Source organism: Triticum urartu, chromosome 7A (genome assembly GCF_056163025.1).
Source record: "Triticum urartu cultivar PI428250 chromosome 7A, HENAU_Tu73, whole genome shotgun sequence".
Lineage (NCBI taxonomy): Eukaryota > Viridiplantae > Streptophyta > Magnoliopsida > Poales > Poaceae > Triticum > Triticum urartu.
In genome coordinates, this window is record NC_141879.1 from 352,111,738 (window position 1) to 352,132,084 (window position 20,347).

Genomic DNA, 20,347 nt, shown 5'->3' on the forward strand with positions numbered 1-20,347 from the left:
GTGGGCGGCGGGCTTGCGAAGCGGCGGGATGAGGCGGCTAGGGGCGGCGGCGGTGCTGCAGCGGCGGCGGCGGGGCTTGGTGGTGGTGGCGGGGGGGGGGGGGGCTCGGGGTATATAAGGAGGGGGAGGGGTGGCTTGGAGGAGGGGGCAAGGCGGCGGGGAGGAGGAGTCCGGCTTAGACTCCGGTCCGAGTCGGCGGCGGCGGCGCGCGGCCTCCTGGCGGGAGACGGCGACGCGGGGAAGACGGGCTGGCTCGGCTGGGCCTTGGCCCAGTCGGGCGCTGGAAGTCTTTTTTTAATAATTCCACTGAACAGAAAAATAAATCCTAGAAAATAAAATAAAAATCTAAAAATGCCAAAACAAATTTTCACCATCTAAATAAACTATTTAGAGCGAGATGAACATTTTCTTGGCCCTAAAATGCAACTTTGAAAAACGTGCGATTTTTCTAATGCAAATAAAATCCAAATAAAATCAAATATTTGATTTTAATATTTTTCCTCCAATATTTCAATTATTTTGGAGAAGTCATATTATCTCCTCTCATTTAATATGAAATATTTTCAGAGAGAAAAATAATTAAAACCAAAATCCTCGTTTCATTATTTGATAAAAATCAAATATCAAAACCGGGAAATCCCCAACTCTCTCCGAGGGTCCTTGAGTTGCTTAGGATTTCGAGGATTGCGAAATGAAAATGCAATAAAATATGATACGCATGAATGATCTATGTATAACATTCCAAATTGAAAATTTGGGATGTTACATAGGCCCTTCGCAAAGGGAAGCAGAGGTTGTCATGTGCTTTTATGGTTGGATGCAAAAAATCTTAATGCAAAAGAACTTCACTTTATATTGCCACTTGTGATATGGACCTTTATTATGCAGTTCGTCTCTTTTATTTCTTCCATATCACAAGATCGTATAAACTTATTTTCTCCACATTAATAAGTCATACATATTTAGAAGGCAATTTTTTATTGCATGCACCGATGACAACTTACTTGAAGGATCTTACTCAATCCATAGGTAGGTATGGTGGACTCTCATGGAAAAACTGGGTTTAAGGATACTTGGAAGCATAAGTAGTATTTCTACTTGGTGCAAAGAACTTGGCTAGCATGAGAGGGAAAGGCAAGCTCAACATGTTGGATGATCCATGACAATATAATTTATCTCAGATGTAAGAAAACATAACCCATTACGTTGTCTTCCTTGTCCAACGTCAACTCTTTAGCATGTCATATTTCAATGAGTGCTCACAATCATAAAAGATGTCCAAGATAGTGTATTTATATGTGAAGACCTCTCTTTCTTTATTACTTCCTATTAATTGCAACGATTACCAAATCTATGTTTGTCAAATATCAACAACTTTTATTCATCATACTCTTTATATGTGAGCTCATTACTCTCCATAAGATCCATATAATCTCTTTATTTCTTTTTATTTCTTCTCTTTTATTTTATTCCCTCAAGATCATAGCGAGGTAATCAAGCCCTTGACTCAACACTAATATTTATTATATATAGCTCACGGACTCGATTACATAGAAGGATCATAAAGCAAAACTCACAACTAGATCATACTAAAACTTTATTCTACTAGATCAAGATATTATCAAAAGGGATCGAACTAAGAAAAATGGTAAAGATAAAAGGCGACGGTGATACAATACCGAGGCACTCCCCTAAGCTTGGAAGTTGCCAAGGGGAGTGCCCATACCCGATGCTCAGTTCTTCTTTGTTGATGAAGAAGATGATGGTTTTGTTGATGGCATAGGCTTCTTCCTTAATTTGCGCTTGAGGACAGAATTTTGATCCCTCGGGTCATCGATTTCCTGCTCCAAGCTTAGTATCCTTTTGCATAATTCCTGCTTGTTTTCCTGCAAGAGGCGAAAAGGGATAAACTCGATCTTAGGTTTCTTTGCTCTATCCGGAAGGCTTGACTTTTTGAACTCCACATGCATGTCCCGGGGTTGAGGTAATGGGACTTCATCTTCATCTGAGCTCGTCTCCTCCTTTCCCTTAGGTTCATCGTCCTCTTCTTCTTCCGTAGTCCAATCACAATGCTCTACATCCCCATAGACCTTGGGATCTGCAAGGTAATCAGCCACATAGCTTTCTCCTTCCGAATCCTGGGATGCCATCTTGCTCAAATCTGCAGCAGGACAGCTCAAAACAAAGACAGGAGATTTTTGCGTGATACGGTGGTCAAAACCTTCGGGAGATTATATAGTGAATTTTTACCGACCAAAAGAAGTATCGTGCAAGAAAACAAAGTCCGAAGAGCACACGGGGTGCCCACGAGGCAGGGGGCGCGCCCTCCACCGTCGTGGAAGCCCCGTGTCCTTTTCGATCTGCTTCTTATTTTCCTATTTTTTATATAATCCAAAATGGAGAAATATTGCCATTAGAACTGTTTTGGAGTTGGTTTACATACCGTACCACATACCTATTCCTTTTCGGAGTCTGAAACGTTCCGGAAAGTGTCCCTTATGTATTCCTCCAGGGTTACGGTTTCAATAACATTAGTTTCAACATTTATAGGATTACCTAAGATATAATGTTTGATTCTTTGACCGTTCACCACCTTCGGATTTGTGCCTTCAAAGTTGTTGATTTTTATGGCACTGGAACGATAGACCTCCTCAATAATTTAAGGACCTTCCCATTTAGAGAGAAGTTTGCCTGCAAAAAATCTTAAACGAGAGTTGTATAACAATACATAATCACCTACATTGAACTCACGTTTTTGTATCCTTTTATCATGCCATCTTTTAACTTTTTCTTTAAACAATTTGGCATTTTCATAGGGTTGGGTTCTCCATTCATCAAGTGAGCTAATGTCAAATAACCTCTTCTCACCGGCAAGTTTGAAATCATAATTGAGCTCATTAATGGCCCAATATGCCTTATGTTCTAGTTCGAGAGGTAAGTGACATGCTTTTCCATAAACCATTTTATACGGAGACATACCCATAGGGTTTTTATATGCAGTTCTATAGGCCCATAATGCATCATCAAGTTTATGGGACCAATTCTTTCTAGATCTATTAACAGTCTTTTGAAAAATTAATTTGAGCTCTCTGTTACTCAATTCTACTTGACCACTAGACTACGGGCGATAAGGAGATGTAATTCTATGATTAACATCATACTTAGCAAGCATTTTACGAAAGGCACCATGAATATCTAGGGACTCCAAATGTAACACCCACGATGCGGCTATATCTCCCACGTGTCGGAGCACGACTTAGAGGCATAACCGCATGGTAGGCATGTCGCAAGAGGGGTAATCTTTACACATCCCATGTACTGAATAAGAAAGGGATAAAGAGTTGGCTTACAATCGCCACTTCACACAATACATAAATATATCATACATCATCCAGAATACAATCAAGGTCTGACTACGGAACCAAAATAAAGAAAGACAACCCCAAATGCTAGATCCCCGATCGCCCCAACTGGGCTCCGCTGCTGATCATCCGGAAAAGACACATAGTAACGGCCTGAATCCTCGTCGAACTCCCACTTGAGTTCGGTAGCGTCCCCTGCACTGGCGTCATCGGCACCTGCATCTGTTTGGAAGTATCTGTGAGTCACGGGGACTCAGCAATCTCACACCCTCGCGATCAACACTATTTAAGCTTAAGGGTAGGAAAGGGTAGTGAGGTGGAGCTGCAGCAAGCACTAGCATATATGGTGGCTAACTTACGCACAAGAGAACGAGAAGAGAAGCAAAACACGGTCGAGAAGCTAATAGTGATCAAGAAGTGATCCTGAAGCTACTTACGTTCAAGCATAACACAAGACCGTGTTCTGTTCCCGGACTCCGCCGAAAAGAGACCATCACGGTTACACACGCGGTTGATTCATTTTAATTAAGTTAAGTGTCAAGTTTTCTACAACCGGACATTAACAAATTCCCATCTGCCCATAACCATGGGCACGACTTTCGAAAGTTCAAAACCTTGCAGGGGTGTCCCAACTTAACCCATCACAAGCTCTCTCGGTCAGCGAAGGATATTCCTTCTCCCAGGAAGACCCGATCAGACTCGGAATCCCGGTTACAAGACATTTCGATAATGGTAAAACAAGACCAGCAAAGCCACCCGAATGTGTCGACAAATCCCGATAGGAGCTGCACATATCTCGTTCTCAGGGCACACCGGATTGTCCAAGCTTCCGGTAGGCCAACCCAGAGTTGCCCCTGGTGTCCACCGGCGACTGACAAGTTGGACCAACACTTAGAGGAGCACTGGCCCAGGGGTTTAAAATAAAGATGACCCTTGAGTCCGCGAAACCCAAGGGAAAAAGGATTAGGTGGCAAATGGTAAAACCAAGGTTGGGCCTTGTTGGAGGAGTTTTATTCAAGGCGAACTGTCAAGGGGTTCCCATAACACCCAACCGCGTAAGGAACGCAAAATCAAGGAACATAACACCACTATGATGGAAACTAGGGCGGCAAGAGTGGAACAAAACACCAGGCATAAGGCCGAGCCTTCCACCCTTTACCAAGTATATAGATGCATTAAAGTAAACAAGATATAATAATGATATCCCAACAAAATCCATGTTCCAACATGGAACAAACTTCAACTTCACCTGGAACTAGCAACGCTATAAGAGGGGCTAAGCAAAGCGGTAACATAGCCAAACAATGGTTTGCTAGGAAAGGTGGGTTAGTGGCTTGACATGGCAATATGGGAGGCATGATAAAGCAAGTGGTAGGTATTGCGGCATATCAAAAGAGCGAACAAGTAGAAAGCAAAGATAGAAGTGATTTCGAGGGTATGGTCATCTTGCCTGCAAAGTTCTTAGAGTTGACGAAAGCTTGATCCTCGTAAGCGTTCTCAACAGGTTCCTCGATCCCGTACTCGTCTGCCGGCTCTACCCAAGGCAAGAACACAAGCAAAGGAACCAACAATCAATCACGGTGCAATGCGCAAGCAACATGATGCAAAACATGGCATGATATGCAAGATGTGATATGCAATGCATATGCGTGCTTCGGAAGGGAAAGATTGAACCAGACATCAACATGGCAAACCAAGTGTGCCGCTGGAAAGATGAGATGATTTCGGTCGAAATCGATATAAAGATCACCGGAATCGGATGCACGGCTTGCAAATGGCAAGCAAAACAATAATGGCACAATTCTGTGGTTAACAGCACAATGCCATCTAGAATGCAACAAGAAACTAAGCTACTGCACTCCAACATAGCAACAAAACATATGGCAGTGATCTACTCAAGATGCTTGACAAAACAGGAACACTGAGCTACGGCTAAATAACAATAGAACAGGTTCAAACAAGCATGGCAAAAGTGCAAAAGATATCAGCTTCACAGCCTTGGTGAAAATACTAACAAGCCAGGAATAACATCAGGAAGCAATGTTTAGAGCAAGCTAACAACATTCTACGGGAACAGGTCACAGCAAACAAAGATATGGAATGAATCTACTCAAAGCATAGAACAAAAGTCCCTTACTGACCATGAGCCAAAAAGGCACAGAAAATATGATGGCACCTATGTAAACATAGCAAGTTTTATAAACAGATTCAGACTTGGTGAAATTTCAGGACATGGCAAAAACAGATTCATGTTGGCACGTTAACAAGCTTGATTAACTCACTACATAGCATAACATGGCATGAAACAAATCTAGCATGGAGTAGGCATGAAAATGAAGCTAAACATGTGCCAAACAACCCCATAGCATGTTTGCATGAATATACACATAAAAGACAAAATAGCAACATGATGTAAAATGACATGTTCATGAACTTGCTCAAATGCAAAAAAACAATGCCACCACTGCTTCGGTAGGATTTTTATACCTCAAAAACATATATAATATGTTGGGGTTGTGTTCGCACACGAACACGTCACCGTGTACCTCCAACTCCAAGGGTGATGCACCACAGCTCACGTCGAAGGAGACCCGTCCGGAAGCGCGGTACGCAAGCAATCCAGCAGGTGCTTTTCAGGACCAGAAACCCCACGCGCCCGGGAGGGACCCCGTCTGGACGTGCGGCAGCTATGGGCTGCCCTAGGTCGGTTTGCCAGCCCCTAGAGACTCGAGGATCGCTGCCCTTCAACATGAAGAACGAACAAAGAACGAGAGAGAAAGAACAAGGGAGGTATGTAAAACTAGGGTAAAAAGTAGATGTGTTTTGCGATTGTGTGTTGTTGTTCAATCGGCCGTCACCCCTTGGGTATATAAGAGGCGGATGGACTTCCCGTGCAAGGAAAAATTTTGGATTCACGTCCAAAACCCTATTCAAATTCGGATTGGTTTTGTCCGAACTTTCCAAAACTATTCGGTTTAAACTGGCTGCACCTTGCTGGTCTTTTTTGTGGTGGTAAACAACCTCGGATGAAAATGAGCCCAAAAGCAATCTTGACCTTTTCGATGAGGCAAACAACTTTCATGTTGAACGTTTTTTGATCCGAGGTCATCTTCATGGCCAAATTGCTCGCGCAAAACAGCTAAATATTCACGCAGCTCATCAGACATACCCACACATGTGTTTGGTTCCGGGCGTCATATTTTGCCCATTGGAGGGTCGCGATGTGCGGGCTCTAACTTTCGCATACGACCTCGGATTGGGATGATCTTTATATTACAATCGATTGTTTCGACGAGACGAAGACAATCTGTGTAGAAACTTTTCCCATATGATGCCATCTTGGGGGCGTAATCAGCCGAATAGTGTTCTGAATACAAAATCTGAGTACTTCGAACACAACTTCGGCCTTAGAGATGAGACCGGATGACAATGGCCCAAATATCAAAGTTTTTCCTTTTGACGATATGGAACTTTATCACTTTGAGCACTTCTCCATTTGAGGCCATCTTAATTAAGTTCTTCACCGTGCCAAAATCTGGTGTCAACACATGCCCCCCTGTTTTTCGGCAAACTTGTGTATCGAAAAATAACTTGCACGATGCTTTTTCTAAGGATGATGTCAACACTCCATCGGCCATTTTATGTGCTTAGGGCGATAATTTCTATATCGGCCATGTTTAACTTCTTGTTTACATCATACCCTGGAACCGATTACCACCAATCGGCTTAAAAGAGATGGGAATGAACCCGTTCCTCGTAGCACTAAGGAAATCAAACTCCGAGAGGTCATGCCCTGTTAAGCAAGTAACATCCAGATGATTCCAATCCACCGATGCATCCGTCAAAGCAACACAAGCCGAATTATCCGCGTGAATGACTTCTACCTCATCATCGACCCACTGTATTAAGAATTCATGCATGGTAGATGGCACACATTGGTTAGCATGAACCCAATCGCGGCCTAATATAACATTATAGTTACCTTGCACCTCGGCGATGAAGAATGTGGTGGACAAAGTTTTTCTTCCCACAGTGAGTTCCATGCACATCACACCCTTGGCCTCTATCTTTTCTTTACCCTCAAATCCATTAAGTACCATATTGGTCTTCATCATTGCATCATTATCTAATCCCAACTTCTTGAAGACCGAGTAGGGCATAAGATTTACCACAGCACCACCATCAACGAGCATCCTAGCAACCGGCGATCCGTTAATATGACCATTGAGGTACAATGGCTTCAAGTGTTTCACTGGTTCTTTTGGCTTCTCGAAGATAGCGTTCTTTGGACCAAAATCCAGTTGAGCCACCTCCCCTTCTTCACCTATAGCACGAAACTCGACAGGTAAGTAATACACCATATTAATATCCATACCTTCCCGAACCGGCGTAGAGTCGTAATCCACCATCTCATCTTCATCCCCCAATGTGTATATTGGGCTTAAAGTTTCCTCAATTGAAGGGGATTTTTCAGGTGGTGTGGACGATATAATAGTGGTCGCATCATCCTCTTTTGGTGGTGAAGGTGTTGCTGCAGCTAATGTAGAAGCATCTGTGTTTTGTTTTTGTTTAGGCCTCCATACTTGTTTTGTGAGTGCCATGGGCCGAATTTCACTTAACAATTCGTCCTTTTGCCTCTCCTCTTCGTGCTCTACCTTCTCGTGGTTCCTCATGTGTTGTAATCTCCTTTTCATGGTCTTGGTTAAACCGGGAGGACACCACTTAGGTTGAGTATATTTGGGATCCCTTGGTTTAGCCCTGCTTGTGCTTGCCTCATGATCACTAACCATGTAACCCTGCTGAACAATAACAATATCACAATTAGAAGTAGCCAGATTACCAACAACCGCCTTTTTGATCTCCTTTTGCTTGTCACATTCTGCAATTTCCGCATTATGTGACTTAACACGCCACACTTTTTTGTTGTCCTTACTTGGAGAAATTTTTGTTGGTCGATTAGCACCATAGCTCAAACGACCTTGTGTGGGATAATAAAGCCTATTGCGAGCAGGCCTTCTAGGTGCCGCCCACCCCATATGAAAAGCATAAGGAGCCATTGGGTGCTGCCACCATCCTCCATTGAAGTCTCTCATGTAATATGGTGCATAGGAGGGTTGTGACATCCATGTCGGTGCCCATGACCCATATGGCCTTGCATAGCGTCGAAACTCTTGCTCCGGAGGCAACCTTGAACGCTTTGAATGTGATGACCGATTAGAACAAGAACCGGCCGCTTGACTTGCATATTTGGATAGCAACATATCAAAAGTTGGCCTGATTCGCTTGCGCTTAGCTTCACTCTTTTCCCACTTGCCAACTTCTGAGTTCTTGGGCGTGATAAATCTAACTTGAGTATCTTCTTGTACTTGTGGTTGCCCCCCGAGTGAAGGATTTTTTATGGTGATCTTCAATACTTCTTTGCCATCGGGTTGCTTATCAAGCACAACCTCTCGTCCCAAGACTTTGTCGCCCTCCTTGCCTTTCCTGGGTTCACCAATAACAACATTATCTTTATTAGCAGATTCGGCTATGCTAGGCCGAATCAACATTTTCTTTCCCTCCAAGTCCATGGTGTTTATCGGGAAGGGCTGTTTATCAACTTGCATCTCAGCAAAATTCAATCATCTGTCATTAATGGCCGATTGTATCTGTCGACGAAAAACATTGCAATCGTTAGTAGCATGGGAAAATGAATTATGGTACTTGCAATAAGCACGACGTTTCAGCTCGTCAAACGGCGGTATGGTGTGCGATATTCTAATCATCTTATCTTGCAAGAGAGCATCAAATATTTTATCACACTTTGATATATCAAAAGTAAACCTCATCTCGTCATCATGATTCTTGCGACTCGGCTTAAGAGCATTGCACATATAGAGTTTGGCCTTTGAGAACCAAACAAATTCAGTAGTATAGACATCAACCTCATCGTCCGAATTATCATCATTGTGTTCAACCATATGCATTCTAGGACGATCGGTTGTAGACCTATGAACCTCTTTACTTCGACTCTCTTGGGCCAAAGCTTTTTGTAAGACTTGATTAATGTTAAAAAAACTCATAACTTTCTAACCTCTCTTTAATGTGAGTTTTCAAACCATTAAGAACAAGATCCGCTAAGTCTCTCTCAGTTATCACTAAGCTATAACACCGGTTTTTTATATCTCTAAATCTCTTGACGTAATCGGTGACCGATTCATCATGTTTCTGCCTAACCGATGTAAGATGTGACAACTTTGGCTCATTATCGCCGCTATAAAAGTGATCATGAAACTTTTGCTCTAATTGAGACCATAAGAGAATTGAGCCATGTGGTAAAGCAGCAAACCATGAAAATGCGGTACCAGTTAAAGATAATGGAAATAAACACACTTTCAATTCTTCTATGGAACCTGCTTCACCAATTGCGCTAGATACTGACTAACATGCTCCCAAGTTGTTTTCGTACCCTCACCACTAAATTTAACAAAATCAGGAACCTTATAACCTTGAGGGAAAGAAATTGCATCGAAGTGTTCAGGATAAGGCTTTTGGTACACACGACTCTTTACTTCCGGATCATTTCCGAAAGTTTCTAGAAACATCTTATGCAAATCCTCCCTTAATTTAGCTAAAATTGGATCTGAGGTAGATGAAGATGTTTGTGGTAATGACATAGGAGCAACCTGAGTACTAGCTATTGGTGCAACTTGTGGGATGGGCGCCGAACCATAATTCGGTGGAAGACCAAACATGCTTGCGCTTATGGGTGGTGTGACAAAGTGATTCGGCGTAGACGCCGAATTGGACACACTCATAATAGGATTAGGGTATGTAGGTGCAGCCACAAGCTGGTTGGTTTGAGTAGGGTAAAAATTCAACGGCATATTATATTGTGGTTGCATAGGTGGTGCCGATGAAATAGGTAAAATTGGAGTAGGGTTTTCAGATATACGAACAGTACCACTAGGTGATGGAGGGATATTTTTATGAGCATTAGCACTAGCCACAAAAGAATTGTAAGCCATCACATTACCCTTACTAACAAGACTTTCAATCACAACCACTTGCTCTGGAGAAAAAACTTTACTCAAAGTGATTACATCTTGTTCGTTGATGAGGGGAGGAAGATTGGTGTTTCCAACCGGAGTGATGTTGCCTTGACGGTCCTTCTTGAAACTTGAAAGAAACGCTTCCAAATCCTCCTCCTTGCGCTTCTTCTTGAGTGCCTCAAAAGCCTCTTCATGCTGCTTTTTGCGTGCTTCATAGGCTTGGTGATGTTCATCCGATAGTTCATCAAGACCGGGCTTAATGATGTTATCGGCGTCAACTTCTGAGGGCTTGGGGAGTTTAGACATGGTTGATGATGATTCTTGATCTTTCGTCCCCAGTGGAGTCACCAAAAAGTGTGTTTGCACACGAACACATCACCGTGTACCTCCAACGCCGAGGGTGATCCACCGCAGCTCACGTCGAAGGAGACCCGTCCGGAAGCGCGGTACGCAAGCAATCCACCAGGTGCTTTTCAGGACCCGAAACCCCACGCGCCCGGGAGGGACCCCGTCTGGACGTCCGGCGGCTATGGGCTGCCATAGGTCGATTCGCCTGCCCCTAGAGACTCGAGGATCGCTGCCCTTCAACACGAAGAACGAATGAAGAACGAGAGAGAAAGAACAAGGGAGGTATGTAAAACTAGGGTAAAAAGTAGATGTATTTTACGATTGTGTGTTGTTGTTCAATCGGCCGTCACCCCTTGGGTATATAAGAGGTGGCTGGATTTCCCGTGCAAGGAAAAAGTTTGGATTCACGTCCAAAACCCTAGTCAAATTCGGATTGGTTTTGTCCGAACTTTCCAAAACTGTTCGGTTTAAACTGGCTGCACCTTGCGGGTCTTTTTTCTGGTGGTAAACGACTTCGGATGAAAACGAGCCTAAAAGCAATCTTGACCGTTTCGACAAGGCAAACAACTTTCATGATGATCGTTTTTTTATCTGAGGTCATCTTCATGGCCAAATTGCTCGCGCAAAACAGCTAAATATTCACGCAGCTCATCAGACATGCCCACACATGTGTCTGGTTCCGGGCGTCATATTTTGCCCATTGGAGGGTCGCGCTGTGCGGGCTCTAACTTTTGCATACGACCTCGGATTGGGATGATCTTTATATTAAAATCGATCGTTTGGATGAGGCGAAGACAATCCATATAGAAACTTTTCCCATATGAGGCCATCTTGGGGGCGTAATCAGCCGAATAGTGTTCTGAATACAAAATCTGAGTACTTCCAACACAAATTCGGGCTTAGAGATGAGACCGGATGACTATGGCCCAAATATCAAAGTTTTTCCTTTTGATGATACGGAACTTTCTCACTTTGAGCAATTCTCCATTTGAGGCCATCTTAATTAAGTTCTTCGTCATGCCAATCATCACAAGTGCAATATGTTAAAAACTGCCCTAAATGGAATATGACAGAAATAGCATTTAACTTAGTTGGAAACGTCCAAAAATGGTCTTGCCTGAAATGGAAATGGCATCTTTCCAGACATGGAAATTAGCTGGGGTGTAAAAGAAAAAGGAAAACAGGGGTACCTGTCAGTGTCACCAAAGAAAATTCCAGAAAGGTAGCGTGTCTAGGATTCGAACCCGCGACCTCCTGCATGAGAGTGCACCGGAGCAACCAGTGGGCTACAAGGTCGCTTGTGAACACGTAGGGGCGCGTCTCTCTTTGAACAGAGAGAGGCCCGGTCCTGGGAATCACCATGAGCGCGCAGCGAAGTTCTGGCATTGACGGCAAGCAAAGGCGGCGACATCTGCAGCTAGAGAGCACCGGTGGGCGTGCGGGATGCTGTGAGAGCGCGGAAGCGCGTGGCTACTGCTCGTGGTGTCGCGCGTGCACGTGTGCTCGGGTACGAGCGGAAAAGGGATGGTGCCGGGCGTAGCGAGCGGCAGAGGAGCTCGTCGGAGCTGCGGCAGGCTTGAAGGGTGCGCGCGAGACGCGAACGTGTGGCGCGAGCGAGCTGCGGGAGCGCGACAGAGGGGATCCAGAGCGGGGACACACCGGCATGCTACGGCAGCAACAGCATCTTCAAAACAACAAGAAAAAAATGCAGACTTTGCCGGAGCACCGGGAGCACGATGAAGGCACGACCCTAGCAACTCCTACGGGGATCGTTTGGCGAAAATAAAGAGCAGGGAGTGAGTTGGGTATACCTAGTATACCTATGGCAAGAATATACGGCCGGGGATGCGGTAGATCGACGGCGGGAGACGAAGAACTCTGGAAGACTTGATGTCCGTGAAGAAGAGGAAGAAGATGGGACGAGGAGGTCAATCCAGGGGCCGTGGCGTCGCGTGCGTCGTGGTAGGAGACGAAGAGGTACTCGGCGAACCCTCCCACGGTAGCTGGAGAGGTTGGACGCGGTCAGAGAGACTACCCCGAGCTCGAGCACGAGCTCAGCCGGAGCATGGTGGGTAGGGCGACGGCGTGGCGTGGCTAGCCTTACCTGGCGGCGACGAGGGAAGGAGAGGAGGGGGATCGGTCGAGTAGTAACCCTAGTGCACTGGTGACATGGTATATAGGGGCTAGGGATGCTGGACGTCCGTCAAACCAAAGGGGTTTGTCGATGTGGACATGGCCGATGCGCTGCCGTACAGGAGGACGAAGGCACTGACGCTAGCGGGTCATGATGGGCTGCTACTACTGTGTGAGTTGGGCTGCACGCGCTGGTTGATGGGCTGCTACACTGGGCTGCTGCTGCTCTCTCTCTCTCTCCCTCTGGCTCTTTTCTATATCTTCAAACAGAAATAAAAGGCCGAAAAGCACAGAAGGATTGGAGGGGTTTGCGAGAGATATGAAAATATCCTCAGGACCCTAGGTTTAAGGACAATATGAGTAAATTGAGTTGGACATTTTTAGAGGTGGAAAAAATAACACATGTTTGCATATCATTCAAACTTGAGGCATTTTTGAACCTAACCAAGACAACTCCAAAGTGCATGAAATTTGGTAGAGAGGTTCTGGATGTGTAGCAAGATTTATAGGGAGAAGATGAACATTTATGGAGGAGGGCAAGGTGGCACTTCCAAAAAGAAAGAAAAGAGGAGGAGAGGTGGTGATGCATGGAGGTCGTCATGTAAGGATCACTCATGGGTCAAGCAACAAAATAACATGCATGAAACACACAATGCACATGAAGAGGATGACGAAATGCAACATGAAAAGAAGCACAAATGCAACACTAAGATGAGGCCATGATGCAAAATAAGATGGCAAGTGCATAAAGAAGATGACAAGTAATGACAAGACAATGCAATAAGTACAAACCAACAAACAAAACAAAAGAGATCAAAAGGATTGAACCCAAATGGAATTGGATGGAGATCAACATGGATATATTGCCAAATATGGAAGTTTTACATCTGGGGTGTTACAACTCTCCTCCACTACCAGAGGATCTCGTCCTGAGATCTAGGACTGGATGAACTCAGGATATTCGGAACGGAGGTGGTCCTCGTGTTCCCAGGTGGCTTCTCGGTCGGAATGGTGTGAACACTTCACTTTCAGGAATTTGATAGACTTGTTGTGAGTTTTGCGCTCAGTTTGTTCGAGAATAGCAACGGGATGCTCATGATAAGACAAATAATCTTCGAGATCAATATCTTCAAAGTTGATGGTGCGGTCAGGAGTCTTGAAGCACTTGCGAAGCCGAGACACGTGAAACACGTCGTGCACATTTGCAAAGTTGGACGGAGGCTCAAGTTGATAGGCGAGATCGCCTCTTTTGCCAATGATCTTGAAAGGACCCACGTATCTAGGGGCAAGCTTCCCTTTGATACTGAAGCGACGAGTACCTTTCATTGGGGAGACGCGGAGGTAGACATGGTCTCCGATCTCGAAAGCCAAGTCATGATGCTTGCTATCATAGTAACTCTTCTGGCGCGATTGCGCAGCTTTGAGATTTTCACGGATGACTTTACACATTTCTTCAGCCTCTGTGATTAAGTCATTGCCAAGAAGTTGGCGTTCACCAGTCTCTGACCAATTAAGAGGAGTACGACACTTTCTGCCATAGAGAATCTCGAATGGGGCCTTGCCTGAACTCGCTTGGAAGCTGTTGTTGTAGGAGAACTCGGCATATGGAAGACAATCTTCCCATTTCATACCGAAGGAAATGACACAAGCCCTAAGCATATCTTCAAGAATTTGATTGACTCTCTCGACTTGTCCACTAGTTTGAGGATGGAAGGCTGTGCTGAAGCGAATGTTGGTGCCCATGGCCTTCTGGAAGGAGTCCCAGAACTTAGAAGTAAAGATGCTTCCACGATCTGAAGATATCAACTGTGGAATGCCGTGCAAAGAGAAAATCCTGGAGGTATATAGCTCTGCCAACTGAGCTGTTGTGATATATTCTTTGATTGGAAGGAAATGAGCCACTTTAGTAAGCTTGTCGATGACAACAAAGATAGCATCATTTCCACGTTTGTACTTGGGAAATCCAGTCACAAAGTCCATCTCAATATGGTCAAACTTTCATTCTGGAATGGCAAGAGGTTGGAGGAGGCCAGCTGGTCATTGGTGTTCTGCTTTCACTCTTCTGCAGACATCACATTCGTTCACGAATTGAGCAATTTCTCGCTTCATTCGAGTCCATCAGTACGACTGCTTGAGGTCATGGTACATCTTTGTACTTCCAGGATGAATAGACGGGAGGGAATTGTGAGCCTCGTTCATGATGACTTTACATAGATCACCCTTAGGAACCACAATTCGATCCTCGAAGAATAGAGTATATTTGTCATCAAGGTGATAGCACTTGTATTTGGGTTGACTCTTGGCAATCCCATTTTTCACCTTCTTCACCATGGCATCAAGAAGTTGTGCCTCACGAATTTGATCTTCCAAAGTAGGAGAGACTTGGAGGTTGGCAAGAAAGCCTTGAGGAACAACTTGGAGATTCAGTTTGCAGAACGCTTCACAAAGGTCCGGTTGGAAGGGCTTGAGAATTCAATTGTTGCAGTAAGCCCTCCTACTCAAAGCATTCGCAATGACATTGGCCTTGCCTGGAGTATATTCAATACTCGGATTGTATTCTTGAATCATTTCGACCCAACGAGTCTGCCTTAGATTGAGGTTGGGCTAAGTGAAGATGTACTTGAGGCTCTTATGATCGGTGAAGATGTCCACTTTCCTTCACAACAAGAGATGTCTCCATGTTAATAGAGCATGGACAACTGCCGCCAACTCGAGGTCGTGAGTGGGGTAGTTCTTTTCGTTGGGCTTCAACTGGCGAGAGGTATAGGCCACAACTTTCTTCTCTTGCATTAACACAGCAGCGAGACCTTGCAGGGAGGCATCACAAAAAACTTCGAATGGTTTGGATTCATCTGGAGGAGTGAAAACAGGAGTTGTGACTAGCTTCTCTTTGAGGGTGTTGAAAGCGACGTCACACTCATGTGTCCATACATATTTGATGTGCTTCTGGAGGAGGTTGGAAAGAGGCTTCACGATCTTAGAGAAATTCTCAACGAATCTTCGACAATAGCTTGCAAGCCCAAGGAAACTGCGGAGTTGCTTCACATTCTGAGGCGGTTCCCAATTCACAATTGCAGACACCTTCTCAGGATTAACCACGATGCCCTTGGCGAAGATGATATGGCCAAGGTAGAGAACCTCATCAAGCCAGAACTCACACTTTGAAAACTTTGCATAGAATTGATGCTGTCTGAGTTTGTCGAGTACCAATCTCAAATGCTTGGCATGATCCTCCTTGTTCTTGGAAAAGACCAATATATTGTCGAGATACACCAGAACGAAGTCATTTGTGTAAGGGTTGAAGATGAAGTTCATCATGCGAGAGAACGTTGGAGGAGCATTGACAAGGCTGAAAGACATGACAGTATATTCATAAGAACCAAAGCTTGTTATGAAAGTTGTCTTGGGGATATCTTCTTCATGAATGCAAATCTGATGATAGCCCATACGGAGGTCAAGCTTGGAGAAAACTTGGGCACCCTTAAGTTGCTCAAAAAGCTCATTGATGTTGGGAAGTGGGTACTTGTTCCTTATAGTTTTCTTGTTCAATGCACGGTAGTCGACACAAAGTCGGTCCGTGCCATCCTTCTTCTGGACAAAAAGAACACCACAACCCCATGGAGATGAACTCGGTCTGATCAGACCCAGACGCTCTTGTTCATCGAGTTGTTTCTTCAATTCCTTCAACTCCTCTGGTCCAATCTTGTAAGGACGTTTGCAAACAGGTTTCGTGCCAGGCTCAAGATCGATGACGAATTCAACTGGCCGGTGAGGAGGCATTCCTGGAAGCTCTTCTGGAAAGACGTCTTCATATTCACAAACGACTGGAATCTGAGAGATGGCATTCAACTCGCCCTTCTCATTGAGAGAAAACAGTCGAATGGTATCATCCCGAGCGGCATCGATGATCACATCCTCAAAAGTGTGTGTCAATTGAATTTCCCTGGCAGCACAATCAAGCTGAGCCTTGTGCTTAGAAAGCCAGTCCATGCCGAGAATTAGATCAATATCCGAGTCGCCAAGAACAATTGGAGAGGATAGAAATTTATAGTCACCCATCTTGATAGAAACATCCAGAACCATGGAGCTTGCGTTCATGCATTTACCCGGAGAGACAATTGCTAACGGTCTAGGCAAAGCTTGGAAAGGTAACTCATGCTTCGATGCAAATGGTCTTGAGACGAAACTAAGCGATGCACCAGTGTCAAAAAGAACTTTTGCAGGAATATCATTAACAGGAAGATTACTCATGATCACTTCTGAAGAGTCCTCTGTTTGAGCTGTGTTCATCATGTTGACCTTTGCAAACTTGGAATTATGCTTGACCACTGCATTGCTGGAAGATCTCACAGGAGGAGGAGGTGGAAGGCGCCTTTAGTTGAAGCATTTGTTTGCATAGTGCCCTTTCTGGTGACAGTTGTTGCGAGTGACCTCTGAGAGCGGACGGTGATAAGGAGCACTTGATCTTGGAGCATGAGAATGAGCTTTGTTCTGATAGCCTGGGTTTGGTGGGTGGGAAGATCCATTGCCACCTTTACTCTTCTGCTGATAAGGCTGGCGAAACGGAGGAGGAGGAGGCAACCAGAACTTCTGTTGCTTAGCTGCCACTAGTGATGAAGAAGAAGATTGAACTGCATCCCTGACTCTCTTCTTAGATGCATCACACTTAATCTGAGCGGCTTCTTGATTTAGTGCCATGTTGTAGAATTCATCATACTTGGCCGGCTCAAAAAGCACGAGAGCTAATTGCAGATCTTCTTTGAGGCCACCTCTGAATTGATAAATCATGCTCTCTCATCAGGGATGTCTTGTTTAGCGTAGCGAGCGAGTTTTTGAAACTGGATTTTGTATTGATACACAGACATGCTGCCTTGCTTGAGATTGCGGAACTCCTCACGCGTACTCTCAGCAACACTTTGTGGAATGTGATGAGCTTTGAAGTCTCGGCGGAAATCATCCCAGGTAATCACACGACCTCCTGCGGAATCTCCGTATTGTTGATACCACTCAGCAGCTTGATCTTTGAGTTGGAACGAAGCAAACTTGACAAAGTCCTCAGACCTGACATTGCTACACTCAAAATGTTTGCAGATATCCACGAGACAGTCGTCGGCGTCTGTAGACTCGACACAGTTGCTGAAGGACTTCGGCTGGTTTGCGAGGAACTAATTTTGAGGGTAGCAAACTGAGGCTGGTTGTTGCCTTGGCCTTGATTTCCTTGGTTGCCTTGCCCTTGGTTACGCTCTCGCAAGAGTTGCAAAAGCATCCGAGAGTTGGCGTTGGTGGCTGCCACGACAGCTTGCCATGCCTCCGGAGGTGGAGGTGGTGGCGGTGGTGGCATAGGGTCCGGATTCTGACGCGTTGCAAGAGCCATCCTGAAGAGGTTGACATCCGTTAGCATCTTGAAAGACATATATTCAAGCTGAATCAGTGGATCGAATTTGCAACATAAAGCCTTAACATTCGAACAAGAATGAATGAATGAATTCCAAAGTAAATCATCACACTTCCATAAGTTGAGAAGCCACTTAGACGAAGGTAGAAGAATAAAACAACAAGGTACGGATATGAACAAATAAGTGGTAAGGATTACCCAATCACAAACCAAATATCTGCGGAAGAAATACTAGAGCTACTTGAATTCCCACCTATGAAACTCCCGAAACTTTCTGGTTATGCAATCAGGTGTTGGGGATACAGGGGAAGCATAGTATCTCACCCAAAACTAGCAAATCCTACATCCAGTTGTATCCATCCTTCAACACATAAACAAGAAACCTTCGGAAGTCATTTACCTCAACCTTCGAAAAGCATCCGTTATACGAGTTATGGCAATACTCCCGAACTCCCGCCCTACTACTGGGTGGCGTCGAGGTTATCTCACCAACAACTGCATGAAAGAGATTTTCGATGTCGGCGAACTGAGGTATTCCAGAACTACAACGATAAAATTGTGACGACAACACCTCGGAGCTCAACTCCCCGGGACACTGCCACAACCCCTAAATGTCAGGAGGCACCAAGAACAATGTTCTCGTCACAAAACCATCGGAATGATTCCAAGATACCCTCATGACCCTAAAAAAATTAGTGAAATTTGAGGAGAGAAGAGTCAAAACTCTACGTCAGGAGGCCTCACCAGAGTGGGGACTGAGGAGCAAAAAGAATCCTACTCTCCGATATATATAATCCTAAGACTCCAAACATTTTCTTCTAGACTCAACAATGTCAGGGATTCGATCAAGCAGGGGCTCCTAACTCGGGGAAGGCTCTGATTACCAACTTGTAACACCCACGATGCGGCTATATCTCCCACGTGTCGGAGCATGACTTAGAGGCATAACTGCATGGTAGGCATGTCGCAAGAGGGGTAATCTTTACACATCCCACGTACTGAATAACAAAGGGATAAAGAGTTGGCTTACAATCGCCACTTCACACAATACATAAATATATCATACATCGTCCAGCATACAATCAAGATCCGACTACGGAACCAAAATAAAGAAAGACAACCCCAAATGCTAGATACCCGATCGCCCCAACTGGGCTCCGCTACTCATCATCCGAAAAGACACATAGTAACGGCCTGAATCCTCGTCGAACTCCCACTTGAGTTCGGTAGCGTCCCCTGCACAGGCGTCATCGGCACCTGCATCTGTTTGTAAGTATCTGTGAGTCACGGGGACTCGGCAATCTCACACCCTCCCGATCAAAACTATTTAAGCTTAAGGGTAGGAAAGGGTAGTGAGGTGGAGCTGCAGCAAGCACTAGCATATATGGTGGCTAACTTACGCACAAGAGAGCGAGAAGAGAAGCAAAACACGGTCGAGAAGCTAATAGTCATCAAGAAGTGATCCTGAAGCTACTTACGTTCAAGCATAACACGAGACCGTGTTCTCTTCCCGGACCCCGTCGAAAAGAGACCATCATGGTTACACACGCGGTTGATTCATTTTAATTAAGTTAAGTGTCAAGTTTTCTACAACCGGACATTAACAAATTCCCATCTGCCCATAACCGTGGGCACGACTTTCGAAAGTTCAAAACCCTGCAGGGGTGTCCCAACTTAGCCCATCACAACCTCTCACGGTCAACGAAGGATATTCCTTCTCCCAGGAAGACCCAATCAGACTCGGAATCCCGGTTACAAGACATTTCGATGATGGTAAAACAAGACCAGCAAAGCCGCCCGAATGTGCCGACAAATCCCGATAGGAGCTGCTGTTGGGGAACGTAGTAATTTCAAAATTTTCCTACGCACACGCAAGATCATGGTGATGCATAGCAACGAGAGGGGAGAGTGTGATCTACATACCCATGTAGACCGACAGCGGAAGCGTTAGCACAACGCGGTTGATGTAGTCGTGCGTCTTCACGGCCCGACCGATCAAGCACCGAAACTATGGCACCTCCGAGTTTTAGCACACGTTCAGCTCGATGACGATCCTCGGACTCTGATCCAGGAAAGTG

The 20,347-nt window shown here is 44.9% G+C and overlaps 1 protein-coding gene across 1 annotated transcript; it reads right to left on the bottom strand.

Moving 5' to 3' along the window:
- Window positions 1-7,051: 7,051 nt before the first annotated feature.
- On the bottom strand, window positions 7,052-8,328 carry LOC147959574 (uncharacterized). The gene is made up of 2 exons (XM_087536248.1): window positions 8,296-8,328; window positions 7,052-8,158 (listed from the first exon to the last, which is right to left on the bottom strand). Exons 1-2 carry the CDS (start codon window positions 8,326-8,328, stop codon window positions 7,052-7,054), a joined length of 1,140 nt encoding a protein of 379 aa, XP_087392374.1.
- Between the last annotated feature and the right edge of the window lie 12,019 nt (window positions 8,329-20,347).